Source organism: Zonotrichia leucophrys, chromosome 12, assembly GCF_028769735.1.
Source record: "Zonotrichia leucophrys gambelii isolate GWCS_2022_RI chromosome 12, RI_Zleu_2.0, whole genome shotgun sequence".
Lineage (NCBI taxonomy): Eukaryota > Metazoa > Chordata > Aves > Passeriformes > Passerellidae > Zonotrichia > Zonotrichia leucophrys.
In genome coordinates this window covers 10,799,956-10,812,905 of record NC_088182.1, presented here as the reverse complement: position 1 = coordinate 10,812,905, position 12,950 = coordinate 10,799,956, and the positions used below count along the sequence as shown (strand labels likewise).

At 40.6% G+C, this 12,950-nt stretch overlaps 1 protein-coding gene across 2 annotated transcripts in view; it reads left to right on the top strand.

The window, feature by feature from the left end:
- Window positions 1-12,950, top strand: part of CHCHD6 (coiled-coil-helix-coiled-coil-helix domain containing 6) — a 108,722-nt gene that overhangs the window by 51,610 nt on the left and 44,162 nt on the right. For both annotated transcript variants that reach the window (XM_064724130.1, XM_064724131.1), the window contains one exon: window positions 5,106-5,176. In XM_064724130.1, the coding sequence (XP_064580200.1) occupies window positions 5,106-5,176 (71 nt within the window). The remainder of the gene's footprint in view (window positions 1-5,105; window positions 5,177-12,950) is intronic.

The window sequence follows — 12,950 nt, the reverse complement described above, 5'->3', positions numbered from 1 at the left end:
TTTATTTTTATATGCGTTTGAGGGGAAAGAGGAAATGTGAATGATCTAACTGCTTGCTGATACCAGCAAATGGGCTGAGCAGAAACGCCAGAGGAGTGAGCTCAGGAGGTGAAGAGATTGTTTCTTGCAGCATATTCTGAAATTCCCAAACTCCCTGTTTTGGACCAAAGCTGATAGCAGTGATTGATTGTGTGAGTTGATTTTAACACATCCACCGGGTCATCCAGTGAACAGATTGGTTTGGCTCATCTGCCTCTGTACCTGAGGGAGGGATGCAGGTACATGGGGTAATTTTTCAAATCTGTTAGGAGCCGTTTGCGTGAGACTTCCAAGTGGTGAGAATGAACAGCCTGATCTACAGCACGTGTGAAGCAGTGACCTGCTGAGGTGTGGGGACCCTGGGTGCACCTTTGCTGCCCTGAGGCACTGCTGGCAGCAGAGCTGGCTCCCAAAGCTGGCACTGGCCCATGTTTCTCTGCAGCTTCCATGGCAGCAGCTGCATCCAGGCCATGTGTGCGCTGCCTGTCCCCAAGAGCATGCAGGCAGGCCACAGTTGTACTGCTCCTCAGGATGGTGTGAGGTCTTCTTTCTGGCTTCAGAAGCAGCTGGAAGCAGGAATTTGAATGTATTCCAGCAGATATTTGATATGTAAGAAGTAATCTCTGCTTTCCTTACCTGTTTCTCTCAGAAATTTGCGATGCCCTTGTGGGGCACACCATGTATTGCCCCACTCACAGCACTGCCTCTTGTGCTCTTTTGGGTTTGAGAGGGGCTTGCAAAGGGCATTTTGGTGCAGGCTGGTGAGCGTGGATGTCAGGAGAAGGGATGGAAGCAGCACGTCTGTCAGGTGCGAGGCAGATTGCACCATCCAATCTCCGGCTGTCGTCTGCAGCATTTGTCAGGGCCTCCACTGCCCTGCTCCCTTTCATCACAACTATCACTGGCATTCATCTAGGCTGGCAGCATTTCAACAGCTGTTAATCCTCTTTGTATCTCTAAACACTGTGACCACTGACAAGCTTCTATACTCTGAGGTGTCAGAATATCTCAGGATATCTGTGGTGATGGTGGTTGGGTTTGTTGATTTTAAATCAAGACACCTTCTAATCTATTGACCTGAACTGAAACGGATGGAGAAATCTTTGTCCCAGTGTCAGGTTTTTAATGCTGCTGCTTGATGCTCACAAATAATTTCACGTGAAATCTGATTAATTTTGATTTCCTCTTGCTTGTTTTGATCAGTTTTCTGTTTTACATGTTACTGCAAGTAGCACATGTTTCACTGAAGTTGTAAGGAATGTGGTTTAATGTCAGTGTGAGAATGAGCTGGCAGGGTTTTCTCTTTATGTTTCAATTACTTTCCCTCCAGAAATAACCCTGAGAACTCAGTCTTCTGTTATTATGTCTTCTTACTTTCTTTGCTATATGTTCTGCAAAGGGCCTGGGCAGTGTAGTGAGGTGTAGTAGTGAGTGTTGGAGTTTCTCTGCATGTTTGCAGCCAAGGAGGAATGCTGAATTAAAATTACTCCAAATTTAGCTCTAAGTTTTAAAATTGATTCCCTTTGGAAGGGAATTTTTAGCACAAGGGTGTTTTGATGAGAGGAGAGCAAGGGTATAGCAGCAAATCTGTTGTAGAAAAAGAGCAGGGTAAAGGAAAGTGGTTCTGTTGCACTTTAGGCTCTGGTTATGTATTTTTACGACTTCTTGGTGTTTTTATTATTTGCTACGAACCATCATTTAATAGCAGGGAAAAATCTTTCAAACTAACATTTCTTTGCTTAGTTTGTTTGTCTTCTCTGGAGAGCTCTCTCCCCATATGACAAAGCTCTGATGTTCTGAAGTTGACTCCCCTAAGGCTCAGCTTTATTGAGAGAAGTGAAACATTTTAGGTGGTTCATTCATTCTTTCTGTGTCTTTTGTTATTTGAGCCCTTATGGTGTCCTTTGGTCATGTTTTTAAACTTATTTCTGCAACTAAGACTGCCAGGAGCTTTATTTAATAATAGTTGAGGTCTCATGTTCAACTTTTTCTTTGTGAGCTGCCATTTTATCTCAAGCATCAAATAATGTGAAAGTAAATTAAAAGCAACGTTCATGTCTTGTAATTTTGTGTGGAATGTTCTCTCTTTTACTGTACCACTGAATATCGTTTTATGAAGATAAAGGACTTCACTAAGACTACAGGCAGCTCAGACTTTGTTTCAAGTGCAAATACCACACCTTGATCCTGCTGAATAGCCCTTGTGTGGAGGCGACCCTGCTGAAGCTGGGGGAAGTGCTCAGGTGGTTCCTGGCTTAGCTCTTTGTTTGCAGCTGTATTATAAAGACCTCGAAAGTTCTAGGCCACTGGAACGTTCTCTCCTGCCATAGTGTAGTGGTAAACTGCTGAAAATGAAGCAGATCTTGTGTTTGAAGTAGTATAGATGAGAATACTTGGAAAATTGTTCTCTATTAGTAGAAGCCCCAGATCACAGAACCTGCTGTGTCTGTGCCCATGCTGAAAGGCCCTTCTCTTGCCCATATAGCCCATTTGTTGCTCATTTCATGCTTAGCACAAAAGGGAGTGTGACTTGCCCAAGGTTGGAAGGGATCTGAAGGCCAAGGAAAATGTATTTTAAAAATCTGCTTGTGGAACGAACTCAGATTTAAATGGTAGTCCCCTGTTTTTATTATTTGGGGAAGTGTTTGAAGGTAGTGACTCATAGCATTAGAAATATTGTTTTTTTGGGTTTTAGAGTTTTTGGAGGGGAGAGGTCTCGACCAAAAGCAAGAGGCCCAGTTGGATCATAGGGAAGGATGTTTCCTTTTCATTTTTAAAACTCAGCAGCTTTATCTGCATGTTGAAGGTGTTCTATGCCCCTCTCAAACTTTGCATGGTGCCTGGTGGTTGCTTTGAGACCAAGCCTTTCCACCTTCCCCTCACTGAGATTCTTGCCTCTGTTCAGGCTCTCACTTGCCTGCTTTTAGCACCTTCAGAATTCAGAACTAAAGCCTGGGTTCCTTTCCCAGCTATTTTTGTCCGTGTCCGTCGCTGATGTTGTTGAAGATGAGCCTGACCCAAGTGCTGGGCAGTTGAACTTTATTAAAGTAGGTAAGGTTGTGCCACAACCACTTTAATCAACAGCACATCCAGCAAATGATTCTGTTGGCTATTGTCACTTCCTTCAGGTGGGTTAAACACGACCTCATGCTGGGGCTCACGTACAACAGATTTGTTCCTGTTTTCCTCTCCTGCTGCTGTTTCACTGCAGAGTGCTGCAGGCTAATAGTGTCTGATGGGACTACTTCCTATTGCCTGAAAAATGTTTAAATTTGCTACCTTGCTTTCTCTTTTTCCCACTTTCTCTCATTCTGATCTCTCAGATCCAGTCCCTTTGAGAAATCAGACAGTATGAAATATGAAAATTGCTCGGGTAGTAATTGGAGAAATGGTGAGACCTTTGAAGCCCAATGGAGATAATGCTTACATCTACTTATTCACATTATTTAATTTTTAATGGCAAATTTAATTAATGAAGCACAGGTCTTGTGGTTTCATGTGTGAATAAGTAACAGCAGGGAGCTGTAAGTCATGAGGTCTGTTTACAGGCCAGAGAAAAAGGCACCATTAAAAGCTGAACTTTTCAATATAGGAAGGAGAAAAATGGATTTAATAGCATTGAAGTTTGACCACTCTGTAATAAGTAAGTAAACAAAAACATTAATGATAATTTGTTGGTAAAATGCATTTTGAAATGGTTAGTCCTTCATGATTCCTCAGTTTAAGTCTGTCTCCTAGGTCAAAATTTGAAAAGCAAAATCTGTTCTGTGTTTCTTTTGGTATGTAACATAAATTCAGGCACTAAAGACAAAACGCCTAAATATAGCACCTTGAAGCCCAGGTTCTGAAAACCTTTATAAACCTTTCAATTAGCTGAGCTTCACACAACTTCAGAGATACAGGCAGCTGTTATCCCTCACTTGCAGATGGAAAATGGTGACTTGCCCAAGATTGCACAAGTGGCAGAACCACTAATAGAACTTGAGTTATATCTGTCCTTTCCTTTTTCCAACCACTGAACAGTGTGTGTTGGCTCATCATGCGCAGGACCAGCTGCATTTATGGGAAAATAAATGAAGAAGGGCAAGAATAGTATTCTATATAAAATGACCAAATTTGGGGAGAGACGAGATAGCAGCTTGAACCGGCCCTAAATGAATAGCTGTCCTCGCTTTCAATATCATTTTGTCACTTTTTTTGATTGATTGTTGCATATTTTCTGCTTGTGCCTTTTCAGAGTAAGAGCCTTGCAGATGAGCTTTGCACAAGGCAGTTGCCAGTGGAGTCCAGGGGCTTTGCCTAAAGCAGCTTTATCAGCAGCTTAGTGACACAGACCTGTAGTGCACTCACTGGGGGAGTGCAGCCCTTCCCTCCTGCTGATTGTGCCTGGCAGGCTCCTCGGTGCAGCCCAGAGGAGGAATTCATCCTCCACATTCAGTGACTGAGCAGTTGTGAGCTAAAACTCTTTCTGTGCAAGTTCAGGAGAATTTAATGCAAACCTCTTAAGCCCTGCAGCAAGACACTCAAGCCTCTGTTCGGCAGCGCCTTAGCTGAGACCTAATACACCTCCCTATGTTGTTAGAAGGGAAACAGGCTGCATAATTTTCTTTTAAAGAATAGGTAACATAAGTAGAAGCACTGAAATGTAAAATGGATTTTCCAGTGCTAGCAGCCAGTTTTGATACTTGCATGTCAGTAACTTACAAGATCCTTCACAGCAATTAATGAAAGAAGAGAACAAAACACGACCGAACTCAAAATAGCTCTGTGCTGGAAACACCTTGTTTTAGTGGTTACATGGAATAACCAAAGCTCATGGTTGGTTGGTAGTGACCTTTTCCCCCTTTTTCCTTTGACAAAAGTGAGCCTTGGAATGAGGGCTGTGTTATGGCCCTGATACATTTGTTGAAAATAAAATTGACTTGTAAGTATTTCTGGTGTTCTTTGAACTGAATATTCTGTTTGTTGTTGGAAATTGTTATTAATTATAGAAGATGACTTTGTGACAAGATAAGATCTGAGATGCCTTTAATTTTTAGAGCTGAGCATTCTATTCTTTGTTTCAGAATGCAGAAATCTACAAGATGACATCCGAGCAGTATCAGGAGGCAGCAGCCAAGGCAGAGGAACGGATAAAGTGAGGAACCATTTTTGTTCTTTTCAGCAGTTCCAGTTGCATTTCATAACATTTTGTGTGTGGCTTCTGGATGTTCCTGTAAACACAGTGTGAAGTTACCTCCTGTCAGGTACTGAGGGGGCTGAGGAGGTGCAAGCTGACATCTTCTCTTTCTATGCTAAGCTTGCAGAATTTAATATAAAGTTGATAGATCTTGCAAGGAAAGATGAGGTAGAAGAGATGGATTTTAAAAATTATTAATAAATAGGAATATTTACTAGGGTTTTCAAAATAGCAATGGAACATGTTTAATCTGTTCTAACTTTGACCCATTGTACTTAACCTACACAGTGTAGCTTTGGGCTGGTGCATGGGGGTAGGAAGAATGGCACCACTTCTAAAGTTTTCATTGTCCAGGGGGAAAAAAAGATAAACAGTCTAAATCTCATCCCTGTTAGTTTCAAATTAGAGTTGTAATTTTCATGAATGTTTTCTCAGAATGGGTGCAATGATTTTTCTGGTCTTTTTTATTTGCCTTAGCACAATAAGTGGACCTTTAATGTTGCCTTTTTACCATGGGCATATATAGTGTTTAAATTATATCTGTATTTGTCAGTAGTGTTATATAACTTATTGTTCCACATGCACTAACAGCTGCCCAAGAAAAAATATTTTCTATAATTCTTAAATATTAATGAGGCTAAAGCAATTACGCTGTCAAGAGCAGCACTCGAATCTCAGTTGGGTAAACAGTTGGCCAACATGCAATAAACTGGAGTAGCAGCATATGTAGTCCGGTTGGGTCCAATCCAGACTCTACAATACTTAATTGCATAAATAGATAATATAGTAGTGATGAATATATTAGTGGGGTGTGCAGTATATTGTGCTGTCTTTATTTAAAATTATGTTTAACTGCCAAAGTGTCACATAACCTGTTGTAATTTCACATTTTTGTTTGGACAGTCAAGCAATAAGTTGCTAAAGAAGCCAAAACAAGGCAGATAACACATCATTTGCATTTCCATCCTGTTTTCCACAGCAGAATTTTAAAATCTCTTTTAAAATAAAATTTAAAAAATTCATAGGACATAACTCTCTTATAATCTTTGATCAATGGAATATTTTCTTGGATTTGCTTCTGCAAGTGTGTGATCAGTTGTTGTGAACTTGTGTAGTGGTGATTTATCCTTGTGACTTGGTGAAGGAAGTAATTGGGACCTGGGATTGTGTTCTTCACTTACTAGTAAAGCCTGTAAGTACCTTATTTTTTATTATTCTGAAGGTTGGTTCCTGATGTTTCAGTTTCCTTTGGTCTGCTCTGTTTCTTGTGGAAACAAATACTGGTAATGTAGGAAACTCAGGAATGCAACCATTTCTTGCAAAGGTTAGTGGCAGAGACCAACACAAATGCTAATGAATTCTTTCTTTCAAGATTCAGGGAGTGTGCTTGTGGTCTCTTAAGGGTTTCTTCCCCTTTTCTTTGAGCCTTTATCATATAACAGTCTCTGACTTCTGGCCTTATTGTACAGTGCTCTTGAATTTGATGGCACTGTGAACTTGAGCCATTATAAAGGAACAGATTCCTTGGGCTGTCTTCTTTGCAGCACCTGCCCTAATGGAATTTTGTGGGAAAAAATAGCATGGCTGGAGGTGTCTTGAAAAGGGACAAGATGAGTGGCACGAGTGAAACTGAGGGTGAAGTTGAATATCTTGCATTCTAGTTCTTCACAATAGAAATTTTCAGCAGTAGCCAGGATTGCACTGAGCTGAGCTTTGGAGTTCATGGTCTGGGACTGATAATGCCCTTTGATAATTGTACATGCAGGAAGAATCATTGCTTTCCCCCATCAGCCTGCAGTGTGTCACTTCAATCAGCATGCAGTGACCCTTTGCAGATTGCTGCTTTGTGTACAGCACACTGTACAAACACTCCTGAAGCGTTCTTGTGCCTCACACCTGGGTCATGATAGGCTGGGACAGGGTCAGAGGAAAGTTCCTTCCTACACTGGCATCCACGCTCAACTGGTAGGACTTGAAGTTTGTGAGTTGTGAGGTTCTCCTGTCAGGCATCCTACATTCAAGTCATTCTACAGCCTGTTTATTGTAAGAGCCTACAAGATCCTGTGACTTCACTGGAATGAGGAGTTTGCTTATCCTCTTTTGCACTTTCGTATTAGACATACGAGCACAGTTGGTGCTAAGATAGGTTAGACTGATTTACGCAGATCTAGTTCTTTGGTTCACAGGAATAAACTGACACTCCTGCAAAACTATGTGAAGTGGAATTTCAACCAAGGTATGAATGAAGTACAGGTCTGCCCCTTTCCAGTGCTGGACTATATCTCCTTAAGGAAAGGAAACCAGGAGTTGCACTTTCTCCAACTGCAGAGAGTCCACATCCTTCCCCACAGTGTCTCTTCCTGAGCTTCTGTTATCCCTGTTACACTGTGAAGACCTGCCCCTGGCACTTGTGCCTTGTGAGACCAGTCTGTATGTGTTCTCTGCCACTGTGTATCAGCAGAGCTGATGGAGGAAAAGAGAAATAGGGCTGGGGCTCTTTCCACAGTGAGAACTCTGTTTTCCAGAATCTGTGTCAAAGCAAAGAGAAGAAATATCTGAAACAAAACCCCAGTGTTTTCTTGGCATTTAATGACTTTTGTAATTCTTTTATCAACACTTACAGCTCTGCACAAGTGGTCAAGCATTCCATGGACTGTTTCCACTCCTTAGTGGTTGTCAAGCATTGCAGGATTTAGGAATATTGTACACCTTTCCACCAGTGACCCTTCACAGCATGCCTGAGAGGTAGGCAAGTAAACCTTCCTGTCTCCCTTTGTATAAAAACAGAAGTGAAGTACTTAGTGCTGGGCTTCATATTAAATCACTGACACAGTCATTAGCTCTTGGTTTCCACTTCAAGGCTTGATGCCTGCATGGCCTGACCTGTGCAATGGACTTTGTTCCTCATCTCTTTACCTGAAGCCAGCCTACTCTCATCTCCACATACCTCCTATCAGAGTGTCTCCTTCTCCTTTCTTCTGGGCTCTGTCTAACCTGTTTTATTTCCTCCCAGCAAAAAGATCTTAGCAACAAGATACCACTGAGCACGGCTTTCAGCACCTTAAGCAACTTGCTCTTGTTGCTTCTGTGCTGTGATGAATTGGACAGTTGCCATGGACATATTGTCTCAACTATGTTGTTATAATTGGTGCATTGTTATTTTTCTCTTTTGTTAACTAACAGAATTAAAGTCAGGGGACCTAGAACTTCCCCTGCCTTCTTTCCCTGTTTAGCAAACTATGCACATCAGTAACCACCCACAAAGGAAGCAGCGTGTAAATAAAAAGCCAGTGCTCCCCACCCTTCCCTTCATTCCACATCCTTTTCTCAGTGTTCATAGAGCCATGACTCAGACTGGGTTTAGAGAAGACAACTTGCTAATCCCCTCCCTGCTACAGAGAATAAAATGGCATTTCATTCCAAGCTGTATTAATGCACTCGCTCCAGGGATAAAGCAGCACTCCCAAAAGGCAGTGGCCAAATTTTCTTTCTGTTGCGTTGTCTTTGTCTTCTTTTGAGTGTTACATTTAGATTAGCTTCTGAGGATTAAATGTTATTACAGTCCCTGAATCTGTTAAGGGGAAGGAAAAAAACATCAGTAAAGAGGTTATGGCTTAGTGCAGCACTCTAGATTTATCCTCAATATGCTGGTTTGGGGTTTGGTTTTGTTGGTTTTTTTGAGGGTTTTTTTTTTTGTGATTTATTTTCTTTTGTGAAGGTTGTCTTATCACTTCTTAAAAAATTATTTATTTTTTGTAGTTGTTACTTTTAGATGCAAGAATTGGCCTGGGTGGGGGTGTGCCTCTAACAGGTAAAACTGCAGGAGTTGGGTGAGGGGATTAGGAAGCTGTTAAAAGATAAAATTGTTCTGAAGCTGAGTTTCCCTCTGAAATCTCCCTACAGCTTTCAGAACTGTTTCTGAAGCTGCTTACTGATGACTCTGTTGCTTTGCATGTTGTGCTGAGAGGACTGCATATGCTTTGTGCTGTTATGAAGGAATGCATAAAGAATCTCAGTTAATCTTATTCTGGTGGAGATCAACTGTGAATCCAAGGCAGCTTTTCAATGGAGAAACTGCCAAAGAGATTTACTCCATGTAGGACCTACTATGTGAGAGTTTCATTTAATGATCCTAAGATCTTTAAACTTAATGGACATGAGTATTTAAAGTGATTACATTAGAGAAACCAGGAAGCAGTAAGTATCCTCCTGGCTGAATGTGGAGTAAAAACCCACACTGACTCAGTGAGGGTGGGGGAAGAAGGGTCATAGATGGATTGTCTGCTGGCAACAGGGAATGTATGGCTTGCTTTCAGTACTCATGGAGATAAAGGTTTTATTGAATTACACAAGATTTTATGAGGCTGATGGCCCCTCAGTTAGAATGGCAAGATTAACTGGAACCTAGAGAAACTACCTTTTTTTTGTTTCTTTATGTAGATATGGAAAGTTTATAAAATAGTTATGTGAGTTTATATTGAGTTTGTTAATCTTGAAGTCTACTATGAGGCTTTGGGTATTTCAACAGAGGATTGTGCCCAGGAGACAAGGTCTGAAACAGTTATTATATGGACAGTTGTGAAGCCAAAGGAGAAGGGTAAAGACATCATAGTTTTCAAACAAAATTGCTCTGAGATTTCTCCTATCATTAGATTAGATAAATGATTAATTTAGTGTTGAAATTAAGAACCTCTCCAACAGGGATTTAAGAGTTTTCAGGAGTAAGAGATTGATTATTGCTGAAAGCTTATCCATAGCCTTACCTCAGCATAGTCCTTTTGTGCCCTGCAATAATGATACCTTCAAAATTATTTGACTTCGTCCCAGTCCTGTTCTTCCCTTGGTGCTTGGTTTGTGCTAGCTATTCCTTCTTCTGTCTACACTGAGTCTGTTTCATAATCTTCAAATAAAGAGATGGGTTATTAGTCAAAGCTTTTCTGTTTCTCACTTTTATGAAGTTGCTCTTAGTAGGAAATTAAAATATTCTCTAAGAGATTATAATGCATGAGTTTCCTCAAATTTATTTCAGAAGAGGGCAAAAGTATATGGGTGAATTTTGACTTTGTGTCATTTTACCTAGTGTGCATTTTACTGGAAGAAAAAGTTTCTGGTCACTTTCAGTTCTGCTTCACACAGCTTTTCACTCATTACCTTAGGATGTAAACATTTTCCTTATGAATTCTGGGAGGCCTATTGCTAACGAACTGCTTGTACCAGTGCATTGATTTCCTAGCAACATATATTCCCCTACAGCTTTAGGAATATGGTATGTGGAAACAGAAGTTGAATATGTGCAGTGGATTTGCATAAATTTTCCAATTGTGCCAGATTATTCTTTTCTTGAACCAAATTTTAAATCTTGAAAATTTATTAGATTGTGTGCTTTATCCAAGCTGTTGAATGTTCTTTCTCTGAAGTTCAGTTCTTAAGGATTACTAAGATGCTGCTTCTAAATAAGATTTTTGTTTTGCCCAGTTAGTAAAATGAGTAACATTCAATCTAATGTTCACAGTATTGTGTTTCCTCTCATGCGTGATGAGGGATGAGTCCAGTGAACTGAGGTTGCAGTTCTGTTATCTCTGAAAAACTGGTGTCTCTTCAAAACTGCAGGAGCATTTCTTCACTGCTACATTGGTGGAACTTGGGCATTTATAAAACAAGATCTGAATAGCAAGGACTCAAATAGCAAAGGAAGAGGTGCCAAAAACTCCATGTAGTCTGTTAGGGATGTTTCTGTTGCTATCGATTTTTACAAGAAAAGCACTTGTTTTCTGTAGTAATGTTGCCTTTATAAAGCCCTTAGATCAGGGTTTGTTGCCAGGCCAAATCCAGATTGTTTTCAAAAGCATGGATATTTGTGCAGCTGTTAAAACAAACCTCAGTCATACTTTGTGCATCAGAGGACATGAAATATTTCAGTTCACAGCTCTTTATTGTGGAGAATACAGTGAAAATAAGAGCAGATCTCTGCCCTCACATTGGGAATTGCATATTCCAATATGTACCATGGTGAAAGCAAGATTTCTCCAGGTTTCATAGTATCTTTTTATGTATTTACAAATTATGCCAGATCCACACCAAAATCCAGAACTTTTTGTGCCTTTGGCCTTCCCCTCCCCTTGGCTTGAGTTGGGAAAGGTGTAATGAATAGTAATTAATGACCCAGCTTAGCCTATTCCTGCTGTGTTTTTCTGCCTGTCTTCAGTGTGTGTGTGGTGTAGTGTGCTGGTGGTAATGGTGTGGGGCTGATCTGTAAAGGACTGAGGTTAAAGTTGTCTGGGGAAGCTTTCCATAAAGAGTGGTGAATTAAAGATGTCAGAAGCAATAATGCCTGAGAAACCACTTGTTACCAGTGAATTAATGACTTGTTTGCTAATTAGCAGCCTGAGGCAAAGTTGAGGTAACACTCTAACAATCTGGTCATTAATTCAGTTGCAACTGATTTCAAGGGCAATGTTGCTATTTTGAACAGTAATTGTATTCCTGACTCTGGATTATACACTGTGTCCTTGCTGTTGAGTCACTCTCCTCCTGAAATCTTGTAGGAATGGTAGAAGACACCAAAGGCAAGTCCCAGCCAGGGAAATTTCAGGAAATAATTTGTTATATAGGTCAGAGCTTTTATATTTTTGTCTTCTGAAGAAATAAGGACTGTGGCAGGACTGCTGTGGACACCTTGCATCTTGGTGATGCATCTACACAGAGGAAGTTGGTGATGTTTAATGCTGAACTGATTAAAGTCCATTTCTCCCTTATAGAAGAAAAAAACCACCTGTGCCATCAAATTGGGCTTCAATAACTTTAATTTATTATTTATTTATGTGATTTTTGCATTCTTCTTGTTAGTCCTGGCAGTTGCATGTCTGGGACATATACTTACCATACCAACTGCAATTCAAACTAATTTGACCCAAAAAGCTGGCATTTGGAAGGCAGGAACACTTGTTCAGGGATGGATGAATATTGTTTCCCTGGAGAGAGCTGGTCAGTGTTGTGCTGACTGTGAGGGCCACCAGCAGCACACTGGAGCAGCTCCAGGAGGCACCTGAGATGCTTCGTGTGCTGTTCTCCAGACTTAGAACCATGTTATATAAATTGTTTTCTATAAAGTTTTTCTATTTTCTGAGGACTTCTTGAGTTAAAATATTCACTTAGAAACAAACAAGGAAAAAAACCCCAACCTCCCCCCAAAAACAGACTTGTAAGACTTTTTGTATGTGCTTGCTTTGAAAGCACCATTATTGATGTTCTCTGAGGGATGAGTAGCTGCTTAATGGGGATCTTTGCTGAGTCAGTGTTCAGAATTGCACAGCTTGGTAAAAGGGGGCACTGTGGTTTTGAAGTTTAGAGAATGTGGGCAGAAGCAAGGGAATTTTTTTAATAAGGTGAATGTTTAGCTTCAGATCCCACCTGAACTTTAACAATGGCAGCTTCAATCTCCTCTCTAAATTTATTTTGGTATCTTTAGCAGATGTGCCACTCTGTCAGTGCACAATATACTAATGGACTCATATTTTTGTCCATCCCTTTGTGTAGCATGAAGTAAACTGTAGGATCCTTGTGCAGTACCCAGTGGCATTTTGGAAAAGTGATTGCTGTTCAAATGGGTAGTCAGGGTTTTCTTCTAAAAAAAGAACATTTCATTTGCAGTGTGACATTATTATAAGATCATCTCACATAGGAGACATTTACTGAACCTGCTGCCCCTCCTGTCTTGTGATTATATGAAATC